Source organism: Heteronotia binoei, chromosome 12, assembly GCF_032191835.1.
Source record: "Heteronotia binoei isolate CCM8104 ecotype False Entrance Well chromosome 12, APGP_CSIRO_Hbin_v1, whole genome shotgun sequence".
NCBI classification, from domain to species: Eukaryota; Metazoa; Chordata; class Lepidosauria; order Squamata; family Gekkonidae; genus Heteronotia; species Heteronotia binoei.
In genome coordinates this window covers 71,003,418-71,017,499 of record NC_083234.1, presented here as the reverse complement: position 1 = coordinate 71,017,499, position 14,082 = coordinate 71,003,418, and the positions used below count along the sequence as shown (strand labels likewise).

The 14,082-nt window shown below is 47.8% G+C and overlaps 1 protein-coding gene across 6 annotated transcripts in view; it reads left to right on the top strand.

Moving 5' to 3' along the window:
- The window catches only part of RAPGEF1 (Rap guanine nucleotide exchange factor 1), a 192,535-nt gene that overhangs the window by 75,563 nt on the left and 102,890 nt on the right, over window positions 1-14,082 (top strand). For 2 of the 6 annotated variants that reach the window (XM_060250717.1, XM_060250716.1), the window contains exon 1: window positions 1,433-1,590. The exons of 1 other annotated variant lie outside the window; for it this stretch is intronic. In XM_060250717.1, the coding sequence (XP_060106700.1) occupies window positions 1,557-1,590 (34 nt within the window). In that variant the 5' untranslated portion in view covers window positions 1,433-1,556. Of the gene's footprint in view, window positions 1-1,432; window positions 1,591-14,082 lie in introns of those variants that run through there. 3 more of the 6 variants (XM_060250721.1, XM_060250720.1, XM_060250719.1) reach the window with 2 other exon arrangements.

Sequence of the window (14,082 nt, the reverse complement as noted above, 5' to 3'; positions counted from 1 at the left end):
TGCTTGCACAGGGGACTACCTTTATCTTTTTTTTTTTTTTAATAGAAGATGATGGCAGAATCTGAAATGGTATTTCAGACTTCTGGTTGCCAGGGAGGAGGAAGACCACCACCTTGTTTTAAAGATGAGCTCTTGTTTTTATGGGGAACCCCCCCCCCAACAACTCCTTGGGCAGAGCCGGATTAAGAATTAGGCCAAGTAGGCACTGGCCTTTGGGCCCCCATGTCTTTAGGGGCCCTGGGCCAGCTTCCCCCCGCTTGCAGCCCTCCCAGGATGCGCAGCCAGCAACCGAGCCGCTCTTTGCCCGACTTGCCTGGTGCGGCTGCTGCTGGCGTCGTCGCCAAGTTTGCCTCTCCCCCGCAGCTTTGTCAAAGGGGCTTTTAAAAGGGTGCCTGCAAGCTGCAGCGGGGGCCGTGGGCGGTGGGGCAGTTTGCAAGGGGGCCTCCAAGATTTTGGCTGTCTAGGGGCCTCCACAGGATTTAATCTGGCACTGTCCTTGGGTGAAGTCAGGTGGAGGGAGAAGGGGATTTCGTAGATGGTGATTTGCCGGTTTACAATATCCAGGGAGCAGTGTTCCCTCTACGCTGAGTTGGCGTGAGCTACCTCACTGTTTTTTAGCCTCCAGCTCACACCTTTTTGTCTTAGCTGAGGAAGGATGGCCCCAGAGCACACTAATTTATGCAATAGCTCACCGCTTTAATGCCAGCAGCTCACAAAGTAGAATTTTTGCTCACAAGACTCTGCAGCTTAGAGGGAACATTGCCAGGGAGTATCTTGCCTGGATATATATAAGAGGCCTCCCTCTAGCCTGGGATACACAATCTAGCACGTAACAGTGTTCTTCTGTGCATGGAGAAAATTTGTCTTTTGCTGCATGTCTTAAAGCAGAATGTGGCCCCCTCCAAGGTAAAGATTGTCAGTTTAAAACAAGAGCAGCAGCACTTCTCTTTGCTCCGGCTCGGATCCTGCAGCAGGTCTGCAGCCCCTTGTATCTCACGCCTCGCTTTGTGCTGCCTTAATGATCAGCAGCGTTGGCCAACTGACAAAGTTTGCTCAAGCCAGTCGCACCCGGCAGTGTGTGTGTCGAAACATCGCTCAGGCACCGGGGTTAGGAGACCGGAGGTGAATTGGAAGGGCTGGTGTTTCTGGCACCTGACGCAAGACCTCAGTGTGGAGGCACTTCTGCAGACAGAGAGAGGGGCGTGTGTGTTTGCGTAGCAAGGGACTGGGCGCGTGCCGCCTGTGGGGAGGCGAGCTTTAAAGCCTCGGCAAGGCCATGACTCAACTGCTGGAGCATGTTCAAACTCAGCCTGACTGGCCCTATTTCTCTTTGCCAAACAGATGAAATTAGCAAGAAAAAGAGACTTGGATTTGTGTGTGTGTTTGTGTGTGTGTGTGTGTAGCTTGCTGCTGGAGACCGGGAAAGGCGAAATGTGCGGCTGGCTAACCGGCCAGAAGATCTCGGGGGCTCAATTACTTCCATATTAGTCTTCTAAGCAGAGAAGTATCCATGCAGATATAATACGAAGGGACAGGCGCCAGTGGAAGGGGACAGAATGGTTGGCTTTGGTTCTCCTTGGCTGTCTAGAGGTGAGCTGGCGCTGCACTCCCTGCCCCCTCCGCCCCGTGTAACCATTTGATCCCTGCGCACCAAGCAGCATGGGATGCTTTCTGCCAGCCACCAGAAGGCAGTTGGGTTCACGGTTGGGTTTTCTAATTAGCTGCACAACACATGAGGCTCCGTGGTCTAGAGGGAGATTGGCTCATCGTCTAGGATCCTTTTAAGGCAGAGGAGCCCCAATGGGATCTTCTTGGCTAGTCAAATTGGTATCTTGTGGCTGAAGCCCCAGAGTCCCATGCTCTCGTGTACTTCAGGAGCCAGAAAAAGATTGCGTACCCGTAGGATTTGCACGGCTTGCTATTTGGTATCCCAGGATTTTTCCCCCAGCTTTCTTAAGCACAGTTCTGTTGTATTGCATTGATTTATTTCGGTGCCACGTACTAACCACCAATATGAGGGCAGTTCATAGTTGTGGGGTGAGGGGGGCTTTATGTGTAACATTTGTAACGTCAGAAGAAGACGACTGCAGATTTATACCGCGCTCTTCTCTCAGAGACTCAGAGCAGTTTACAATCTCCTATATCTTCTCCCCCCACAACAGACACCCTGTGAGGTAGGTGGGGTTGAGAGGGGTCTCACAGCAGCCTCCCTTTCAAGGGCAACTCCTGCAATAGCTATGGTGAACCCAAGGCCATTCCAGCAGCTGCCAGTGGAGGAGTGGGGAATCAAACCCGGTTCTCCCAGATAAGAGTCCGCACACTTAACCACCACACCATACTGGCTCTGGTGGGGAGGAGGGGGGAAACTAAGGAAGATGTCCTGAGGTTCTGCCTTCTGTGCCTGACACCTTCCTTCTTCTACCTCCTCCAGGTCCCTGTGGGGCACCTCTCCCCATATTTCTCTTTGTTCTCGTTCTTCCCGTTTCTTCAGCTCCTTCCTGGGAAATCCATCAGAACAAACTTTGCAAGTAATTCCCATAGTTTGGATCCTTGCCGCTGAATAAGAGTTGCCCTGCTGGATCTGACACAACAGGGCATGAGAGCAGGCACCGGATGAAACAGTTTCCAAGAGATGTCTCTGAGAGGTTCACAGAGAGGGATGCAAAGAAGGCAAAAGCCCCCCTCCCCTGTTGTCCCCCCCCCCCAGCATCCATTATGGAGGGAGGTCGAGCAGGGCCAGCCCAAAAGCATGCTGCGCTCCAGGCCAATTTACTGCTTGCGTGCCCCCGGGCCGACCCCCTCCTGCCTTCCCACCTGTCCCCTGCTGCGCTCAGAGTAGCAATGCCAGCCTCATGCTTACTCACTTCAGCCGGCATCGCAATAGACCCTTCTCTTAATATAAAGCAGGAAGAGGCTTTGCTCTCACCCCTCCCTTCCAGAACAGGAAGGGAGGGGGGGAGCGAAGCCTCATTCTGCTCTCTATTAAGACAGCGCTATTCTGATGCCCCCTCCCCAAAACTGGTAAGCACGAGGCTAGCATCTGAGCGTGCTGGAAGGGAGCGGAGGTGGCCTGCCCGTGCAGGGGGAGAGGTGGCCTGCCCACTGCCGCCGCCGCCACCTAACTGCCCCAGTGCCCCAGGGCAATTAGATATTTGTCTTGGGTGCCGGGAGGGGAGAAAGAGCCCAATTCGGCATGCACCCCTCCCGCCCCGCCCAGCACCCTAGGCAAATGCTTAATTTGCCTAGTGGGCGAGCTGGCCCTGAGGGGGAGAGAGAGAGATTGCTTCTGAACATGGAAGTTTCATTTAGGTAAAGGCCCCTGGGCTGGTGACCAGAAGAATACCTCTACCAGCAGAATTGGGCGGGGGGGGGGGGTCACCAGCACCTTTGTGAAGCTGCTGGCCATGTGATGTCATTTCTCACACAGGCCAGAAGTGACATCATCACACGGGGCAGCACTGTAGCATTCACTCGTAGGTTTAACCATAGTTTGGAGTGAATGTTACAGCATCACCTCTACACGATGATGTCACTTCTGGGTTGCACTTGAGGTGATATTATCACATCATCAGTGATCTCTCAATTCCCCCACCACCACCACCACCACCACACCAGCCCACCAAGACGTAGCAGGAAGAAGGCCGCTGGCAGTCTGAAAGACTTGGCAACCCTTACTGTGCAGCATGATCTTTGTCTAATCCTTTAAAAGCAAGGATTACGCTCAGGCTGACAAGCATCTCTTCATGAAGTCGTAAGGCTGGAGTGCTCTGAAGATAATCTTTTTCAGCCACCTCGAACTAGAGATCTGATTTCTTAAACCCACCGGGCTTGCTCGTCTTTGTTTCTCTCTGCAAACATGACTGTGGTGGTTGACTGCATGCTAAGAAATTCATTGCATCCCTCCAGTGCTTTGAGAGAACAAAACATAAAATAGAAATCGCAAAACCCTGCAAAGAGTTGAATTTTGGCTCAGGAAATCTCATTTCAGGTCCCTCCCACCCTGTCCTGAACTTTTTGTATAGTCTAAGGCAAAATCAGCCTCTGGATGTAAATGACTTCTCTCCACATGGCCTTTTGCAGTGTGATAGTAAAGCATTTGGCAAAAATATCTAAAACTAATTGCAATCAACACGAGAAGGGGGAAAAGTCAGAGTATTGGCAGTTGCTAAGCTTTATTATCCTGTAGATGCAGCTCAGTGCATATTGGAATGTGAAAGTAACCTTGACAAAAGTTAGCCTCATAATTAAATATGCAGTGTGTGAATTTTATTTACTGTTTTATTCCCACTCTGGGACATCAAACACTCCCTTAATTGTTCATAGTAGAATAAAACCTTGAGTATAAATGCAGGTTTGTTTGTGTTTTTTTAAAACTAAGCAAGGATACAAAGCATTAACCTAGCAGTCAGGGGAACAAACAGAATGCAACAGCATAAACTATCCAACCAAAACCAGTCAACCCAAATCTCAGATGAAAAGCCAACCCAGAGGAAAGAGAAATGTGAGGCAATGTTCCCAAATGCTCCTTAAGGGGGTGGCAATTTAATCTTGGCGCTGCCACCAAAAAGGCCCAGTCACACATGGCCAGCTGCAGCAGTTCCGATGGCCGTGGCGCACCTTGCCAGGTGACGTCTGTGTCTGGATCGGCCAGTCATTCAAGACCCCGCATCCTAAGCTGTTGTTGCTTTTCAGATGAAGAACAGCATATCTGGAAATAGACTAGGGAGCCTTTGAGCATGAACCCCAAAACCTGCCAAAAGCTTTACTGTTGCGAAATTCGAGATCAAAATCTGAGCCAAGAAAACTGGATTATATTATGGTAACTTCTACATAGGTGGGAAACCAAAAGTGAGCGAAGACCGAAGTGACATCAAATCATAGCTAACTTAACAGCAACTCTGGTGTTTGCACAGATAGGAAGCAACAGAGGTGGTTTGCCATTGCCCGCCTCTGTGTAGCAACTCTGGATTTGTTTGGTGGTCTCCCATGCAAGGACTAACCAGGGCCAACCCTGCGTCTAAGACCGGATGAGATTAGGCTAGTTTGGGTCATCCAGGTCAGGGTTTGAGTGCGTGAGCCCAGCTGAAATCGCCATCCATCGTTGGTTCCTGGTCTAGATTCCGACCGTCGTGGTCAGTTAGCATGCTTTGATTTCTGGAACAAATGCAATCTATAACAATATCTGGTTTTTAATAAATAATCAGCTTTAAATAGTTATGAAAGCATCAAGAAGCATTATGGATGATCAAAGGCCCTCCAGGTTGAGTACCTGCGGATAATAAGATGGATAATTAGAGGGACAGCATTTTCAGACGAGAGGGCTGCCAGAGCTGGGAAAAAAGTAATGTTCGTTATGTATTCAGCTTATTATAGAAGAATGTATTCTGTGTTGTAAAATTATTAAAAGAGCAAGGGAAGTAGTGTAATGCAATATTAATTTGATCTAAGAATATAGGGATATAAGAGCCTGCTGGATCAAAGCAGCGGTCCATCTAGTCTATGATCCTGTCTCACACAGTGGCTAACCAGTTCCTGGAGAAGTCCAACAACAGGACACAGAGGCTGAGACCTTCAGCTGATGTTGCTTCCTGGCACTGGGATTCAGAGGTTGGCTGTCTCTGAACATGGAGGTTCCTTGTGGGGGATTCCTCCAATTTTTGAGGTTCGTCCTCATTGCTGGCCAGCTGGGGGAAGCCCTGCCCCAACAACCATGATGTGCCTCTAAATCTCAGCAGGACATTTTAGATCAGGGATGTCAAACATGTGGCTCGGGGGCCAAATCAGACCCGTAGAGGGCTCCTATCAGGCCCCCAAGCAACTGGCGGTTGTCTGCTTCCTTCTCCCTCTCTTGCTTCCTTCTGCCATCGCAGCTTGCTTTGCCAGGCTTGCTCAATCGCACAGGAGCTGCAGAGCAAAACCTCTATTTTCTCCATTGGCTGAGGCTCCTCCTTTGGGGAGAAAGGAGGGGAAGGAGAGCTTTCTATGCCAGGCTCTCTTAATTGCACAGCAGAGCCTCTCTTCCTTCTATTGTCTGAGGCTTCTTCCCCTCTTTGTCCCCTGGGGAGGGAGGGAAAGAGCCAGAGCATCCTTTGCCCAGTTCCCTTGATCACACAGGAGAGATACAATATTTTCAATTGTGTCTGTCTGTGTCCTTTATAAAGTTTGTATCTCCACTACCTGGCGTTACATTTTATGACACACATGGACCTGCCCCACAGAGTCCCATTTATGTCAAATCTGGCCCTCCTAACAAATGAGTTCGACATCCCTGTTTTAGATGAAGCTTGCAAACTGTGTTTAAATCTCAGCAGAATAGAAGTTGCATGGGGAGAGGGCGAGCACGCACAGCCACCTGGCACTTCCCAGGGAGTGTGTGAAGAGAGGAAGAGAGCACAGGCCCTCTGTTTGCTTTGCAATTGTTTTAGAAGTCATGTGTATATAGTAAAATGAATAGTGAACTGTTAACTAGAACCTGATTATGGGACGGAGGAAAACTCCACCCCCTAGACTGCTCTCTTCCTGACATTCACTCTTCTGCTAGTTTGATGTCGTCTGATTTGTATGTTTCAAGTAGACCTGGCCAATTGCCACTGTTCAGCAGTAGCCACCTTGTGAAACCAGCATGCTGTAGCAGTTGGAGCAGGGGTGTCAAACTCATTTGTTACGAGGGCCGGATCTGACATAAATGAGACCTTGTTGGGCCAGGCTGGGCTGTACTGGGCCATGTGTGCACCTGTTTAAGATTAGGTAGCAGAGATGTGGTGCTGCTTTCGAGCTGTGGTGCTGGAGAAGAATCTTGAGAGTCCCTTGGACTGCAAGAAGATCAAATCAGTCAGTCCTAAGGGAAATCAACCCTGACTGTTCCCTGGAAGGTCAGATGCTGAAGTGGAAGCTCAAATACTTTGACCACCCAGTGAGAAGGGAGCACTCACTGGAGAAGACCCTGATGCTGGGAAAGACAGAAGGCAAAAGAAGAAGGGGATGGCAAAAGATGAGATGGCTGGACAGCGCTACTGATGTAACAAACACAAATTTAAGAAGACTTCGGAGGACAGTGGAAGACAGGAGGGCCTGGCGTGACTTTGTCCATGGGGTCGCAAAGAGTCAGACTCAACTGTGCGACTGAACAACAAAGCAGAGATATACACTTTTTAAAGGGCATAAACGTGACTAAATATTTCCTTAAAAAACCTTAAAATAAAACATGCTTAAAACATTAGCACTTTTTGGTCTTGAAGGTGCTTTCTTTGTATCTCTCCCATGGGATCCAGGGAACTGGGCAGGGGAAGCTCTAGCTCTTTCCCTCCCTCCCCTCGGAGGGGGAGGAGCCTCAGCCCATAGAAGAAAGAGAGGCTTGGCTCAGTAGCTCCTGTGTGATTGAGCAAGCCTTGCAAAGCAAGTTGAGATACAGAAGGAAGCAAGAGAGAGAGAGAAGGAAGTAGGCAAGAGCCAGTTGCTTGGGGGTCTGAAAGGAGCCCTCCAGGGCCTGATTTGGCCCATGGGCCGCATGTTTGACACCCCCGAGTTAGAGCTTTAGCTTAGGGTCTGTGAGACCCAGGCTCAGAGTCCCATCTTGCTGTGGCAGCTGACTGGGTGATTTTGGACCAGTTATCTCCTTTCAGCCTAACCTGCCTCGGAGGGTGGTCTCGACTTCACTGTACCCTACTGAGGTCCCTGTCTTCCCAAGACTCCACCCCCAGATTTCCCAACCTCGACCTGGCAATCTCAGGGGAACTGATCTCTGCAGTTGGGAGATCTGTTATGATTCCAGGAGACCTCCAGTCGCTACCTGGAGACTGGCAATGCTAGAAGTAGAGAAGGAAGCCAGAAAAAGGGAGGGACTAGGAGGGCTTCCAGGAAAGGGGAAGAGGAAATAGTGGGAGAGGGAGAAGTGAGATGCCTTCTGCAGGTCCTTGCAGGTTCTCACTTGTCTCTGTACTATTAGCCACCCATAGCTAAATCCATGTATTGGGGCCACAAGGAGGCAAAGCAGATTTTCCAGCAAACTTGGGGGCACTCGCCAGGTTTGCAGAAAAATCTGAAATTAAAGCAACAACATGGGGTGGGGGGTTAAATCCCCAGGGAGCTACTCAGCTGTGGGCCGCACACTGGGTCTGCTGGTTGCAGTGGGTATGCAGCCCCAGCCTTCATGCAGGGCCCAGTGGCATCCATGCAGCCCGGGACACACACCAGGTGTACGACCACTGCTGCATCCCAGGAGCCACTTTGGGCATGCTGCCGCTGGTGGCGCAACCCTGGAATTGTGCCAGGCCCGAAGATGGCAGAGGTGCAGTCTTGGGGAGGTCACACTGGGCACAGGCCTAGCAAAAATGCGGGGGTGAGTGTCATGGGCCCACACTTGTACCCGCCAGGTATAGTGGGCCTTTTCTTGTCGTTTCACAAACCTCTATCATGTCCCCTCCACCTTAGCTGTCTCTTTTTGCTAGGCAGAGGGACCAAAGCTGAGGCTGGGTGGGGGATTTATTTACTTTATTTGCCTTTCTGGCAGAGATGCACAATGGGAGTTGCTCTCCTACCAATGGGGGTTACTCTCTCCTTGGAAAGTTTGTGTGATTTCAGGTTCAGTAAACAAGCTGCAAATGATTTGATTACCAAGCTCTGCAGGGGGCTTTGCTTTCCAATAACGTTGAAGCCTGAGCCCGAACGCTGAGTGTTTGTGCTTTGTCCACCTCATCCTCTTCAATCTCATTTCACAACAGGACATGGCTGCTGATCTCTTGTCTTTCCAGGGCAATATTAGAGATTTTTTTAAAAGGTAAAGGTAGTCCCCTGTGCAAGCACCAGTCGTTTCCGACTCTGGGGTGACTTTATGCTTCATGTTTTCACGGCAGACTTTTTATGGGCTGCTTTGCCATTGCCTTCTCTAGTCATCTACACTTTCCCCCCAGCAAGCCGGGTACTCATTCTACCGACCTCAGAAGGATGGAAGGCTGAGTCAACCTTGAGCCAGCTACCTGAACCCAGCTTCCGCCGGGGATCAAACTCAGGTCATGAGCAGAGCTTAGGACTGTAGTACTGCAGCTTTACCACTCTGCGCTACAGGGCTCTTAATATTAGAGATTAGGCCACCAGCAAACAAATAAACTTGGTTGATCCATCCTATGAACTTTAGTCATTTGTAAGTTTGCATGTGAATAAAAAGTATTGTAACCAGAACAGCCTATTTGGTTTGCAGATGCTGCTGCTATGCATTTTCCATAGGTTATGAGTCCAGTCGCACCTTTAAGACCAACGAAGTTTAATTCTGGGTATAAGCTTCCGTGTGCACGCACACTTCTTCAGATACATCTTATACCCAGAATTAAACTTCATTGGTCTCAAAGGTGCCCCTGGACTCAAACTTTGTTCTGTTGTTAGGGTTTGTAGAATCTTTCGGGCTCAAGTGCCGTGTTCTATTGGAGAAAGTTTTCCTTCCAGACGTTTCGTTCTCAGCTGCGGAGAACATCCTCGGTGGCGTTGCAGCCGGAGCAGGCGCTCTGACCTTCTTGGCTGCTGTGCATTGAGTGGGGCCAGGGCTGCTGGAGAGCTGCTATTTCTAGGCTGGAGGGGGTGTGGTGAAAGGGCATCCACAAACCAATTGCCCTGTCATCAAGACGGAAAACTGAACTACAACAGACTGCAGGTGACTAAATACTTCTTCATTCGAAAAATTCCCCACACATTGATAGCTAGCATGCCAGGGACAATGGTTGTTACCAAAGATTTCAGGTTTTCACGGCTGGTAACATCATTAGGGTTTGTAGAATCTTTCGGGATCAAGTGCCGTGTTCTACTGGAGAAAGTTTTCCTTCCTTACATCCACAAACCAATTGCCCTGAAATCTTTGTTCTGTTGCTTTGGACCATCATGGCTACCCAACAGAATCTATCTTCAGTAGGTGTTACTTTAAGAGGAGGCATTCCCTGTGGCGTGAGAGATGACGCTTTCCCCATTGCATCAGATATCCTCTTCTGAGATGGTACCCATAGTAAGATGAGCAAACATTATCTCATAAAAACAAAAGTGGATTCTTTTCTTCAGAACGATGGTTTCTGTACTTCTACTAAAAATGAAAAAAGTTTGCTACTCAGTTCATTGGTGCCAGCTTTTTGTCCGTCAAAAGGTCTTTAACTGCTAAAGATATTGCCTTGGCTAGATGTCCTTCCTACATCCCCCCCACAAACAAAACAAAACAAAAACATGAATCAGCCTTACTGTTATCAACTTTCTTAATCTGCTGCTGGATTTTACTAGAGCCATTGCAGTTATTTTTTTCGTATTTCGGAGCTCTTTCAAATGATATAGGTGAGCAAGAGTGGAATTGTGATCCTGACAGAGCATGGATTTAAATGTTCAAACAACATTCAGGGTTTGCTTAGGAGGCTGAAGTTGGTTCCCAGTTCTGTGTTCATGATTTATTCATGAATTCAGCTGAAGCACTTTGAGGAGAGTTTAAAAGCTCTGAACCCCAAAATAAGGTTTGGAGTGGGCCACCATAAATCATACACCAACACATTCAGGGAACTCTGCCCTTCGATGAAGCATATGGAGTTTCCTGGTCCAGAGTGTGGTTCTCATGCCAGCTGCTTCAAAGTGTGGGGTGCCTCTAGGCAGGGGTGGAGTTCTAGCAGAAGAAGAAGAAGAAGATATTGGATTTATATCCTGCCCTCCACTCCGAAGAGTCTCAGAGCGGCTCACAATCTCATTTATCTTCCTTCCCCACGACAGACACCCTGTGAGGTGGGTAGGGCTGGAGAGGGCTCGCACAGCAGCTGCCCTTTCACGGACAACCTCTGCCAGAGCTATGGCTGACCCAACGCCATGCTAGCAGGTGCAAGTGGAGGAGTGGGAAATCAAACCCGGTTCTCCCAGATAAGAGTCCGCACACTTAACCACTACACCAAACTGGCTCTCCTTTGCATATTAGGGCACACACCCCTGATGTAGCTAGTGCTTCAAGAGCTTACAAAAAAGAGCCTTGTAAGCTCTTAGAGGATTGGCTACATCAGGGGTGTGTGGCCTAATATGCAAAGAAGCTCCTGCTAGAATTCTACGGCAGCTCTCCAGATGTTTTTTGCCTACAACTCCCATCAGCCCCAGCCATTGGCCATGCTGGCTGGGGCTGATGGGAGTTGTAGGCAAAAAACATCTGGAGAGCTACCATTGGCCACCCCTGCCCTAGGGCAATCATACCTGAGGTCCTTGATAAAAGACTGGTTGAGTTGAGAGAACATGATGGGCCCAAGGTCCTAAGCAAGTTCAGACAGAATGTCATTTGAACCTGGCTCTACCAGATCCCAGCCCACCACTCTGTTTTGTGAACCCCTCGGTAGGGAAGGCACAGAGAATGTATTTTTCAAATTTATATTCCTCCCTCCCTGCAAGTGGGCTCAGGGTGGATTACGGACAAAAAATTAAGCCATTCGGCTTTGCAGTAGCACAAAGATTAATAAATAGTTAAAACACATTAAAACAAGAATTTTAAAAAACAAATTGCACCATTTTTTTATGTGCCTAGTCTCCAAAAATTGTGCCGCTGAACTCTGACATTTCTTTGATCTGGACCATGTGGAAGTGGTATCTTCAGCAGAATGAGCCTTTATCGATGCCGTTTTAAAAGCCGCAGTCATCCCGTGAGGAGGCCCCTTTTTACCCATAATGACACAGTGGAAACCCAGACACATTTATTCTTTAAATTTGATTTACTCTTCGCTAGAATGACTTGGAAATCTTTTCTGCAGCTGTCCTGCACGCACACACAATGTGCGCTTGCACAGAAGCTGTGACGATGAATACCGAAGGGGCTGCAGAACTGATGCTGCTTCAGACATGACTCTGGTCACCTGCTCTCTGACCCTCTGAGATCTGTATCATGTTCAGCACCAAACAGCGGTCCAGCATCCGCTTGGCATGCAGAAGGTCTCAGGTTCAATCCCTGGTATCTCCAGGTAAAAGTTCTGACAGTAGACGATGTGAAAGACCTTTGCCTGAGACCTTGGAGAGTCACTTATGGTCTGAGTAGACAATACTGACTTTGATGGACTGAGGGTCGCTGCCACCTACCTCCACTGTAAAATTCGCTTTTGGCCCTCTTGATGCCTTCCCATTAGCCCAATGGCAGGCCTTTTTGAAGCTGTGAAGAGAGATTCAGTTCAAACTTTTCAGTTTACAGGTGTGAATCCAACTGCTGAGGCTCAAGCAGTTGAGATGCCTCTGTCTCCCTGGGGCATTGTGATGCTGGCATTACATCAACATTTGGGTAACAGGGACCAGTCTCTGGGCAGCATGGCTGATGGGGAATTGGGGGGCAGGAGAATAGGGGTCAGCTTGGGGCTATTACCCAAGAAGCATTCTGTAGATGAGAAATGATAACTAAGCATAAATGGTTAACACATCGTGACACATTGGATTTTTCTCAAGGGGGCTGTAAAATGAAATTAAGAGAAGAGTAGATAATAGAAGGAAATACTTGCCAGTGGTTTTTTAATGCACAATTATTAGAAAGGTTTAAAGCAGATAAAAGATTGCGTGGTTCTGAGCAATTTAAGACTGAATTTTAAACAGAATTATCTACAAATGACAAGCATGTTCTTGCTAAAGTGTATAAACTTATTGAAATTTAAGACAAGATGAACAAATGAAAGAATCTATGATGAAGTGGGCCAAAACCTTGATATAATACACAAATGGAACAATGGGAAAATATGTGGATGAAGGGTTTTAAATTTATGCTGAGCTCTAGCATTAAAGATAATTTTTATAAAATGATATCATTGGTCTGTGACATCAGAGAAATTAGCAAAAATGCATAAAATATTTTGAGTTCATGTTAGAAATGTGGACAAAATGAAGGGATGTTCTATCATTGATGATGGACATGTAAGGAAAGCAAAAAAAATTGGATACAAATCCAAAAGGTTTTTAAAAACTAATATACAATTGAATCCAAGAGTTTTTCTCTTGAGACTAATGGACTGACAGCCAGATAAAAGTCATGGAACTTTATTCTTATATATGACAACAGCAGAAAGACACAATAATATAATAATATGTACAAAAATGGGAAAGTGGGGGTGTATGATGTGACGCTCCAAACTTTATTTTGTTACCTGCTCCTTTGCGGTGTTTTTTGAGTTCTCCGGTTTCACCTCATAGTTTCCGGATGTCTGAAGGCTGTCCCGGAGCAAAAGGAGCCTCAGACATCCGGTTCACGGTTGCCATTTTTTTTACTACTTAGCGATATGTGCATAACTGCATAACCACATAATGTTTTAACCTGTGTGCATGTGCACATAATGCACATAAAAGTGGAGAAAAAAGAACTGCATGGTGCCGTCGTGTGGACGGCAGAAGACGGTTTCACCACGGAGTGATTCGAATTGCAGTATGGCAGTCTGATTGATATTATCCGGAACAAAGATATTCGGTACAGAACCGGGTCAGTTTAACACGGACTCAACATGCTGTGTGAACAGGGCCATGGTGTCAGAACCAGTTTTTGGACTGGGCCACCAGTAAATGTCATCCTGCAGGCGATAGACCCCAGAGTATGGGAATGTGTCATCTGGGGTGGGCCAAAGATTGTTTTGGTGTACAAGCTGGCCCCAGTGCTTGCCTGTGTGATTGTTCTGGGGCATTACACTTTGGAGCAGCTGGCATAAGAACTGCTTTGGACCAGGAAACACCTTCAATGGGAGACATCCCCTGAATGTGGTGCTGTATGATTTTCAGTGGTCCAGATCTTATTTTGAGGTTCAGAGCTTTTAAATTCTCCTCCGTGATCTTTGGCTGAGTTCATGAATAAGTCACAAATAAGGAACTGAGAACCAACTTCAGCCTCCTGGTTTGCTTCTATATTCAGGTCTGTCTCAGAAGCAAGGCATGAAGGGGAAGTACGTCCTTGTGGCCATGCTTCCTCCTTGCCAAAGTTCGCTGCGCTGGAAGTCATTTATTAATACTTCTAATAGGCAGTCAGGTTGACTCAGTAGTCTAATTATAGAAGAGATTTCGTGGCATTTTCTGCACAGGCTGTGTTTTATATGGAGATGAAACAAGAAGACCACAATGGCTAGGCCTCGTGAA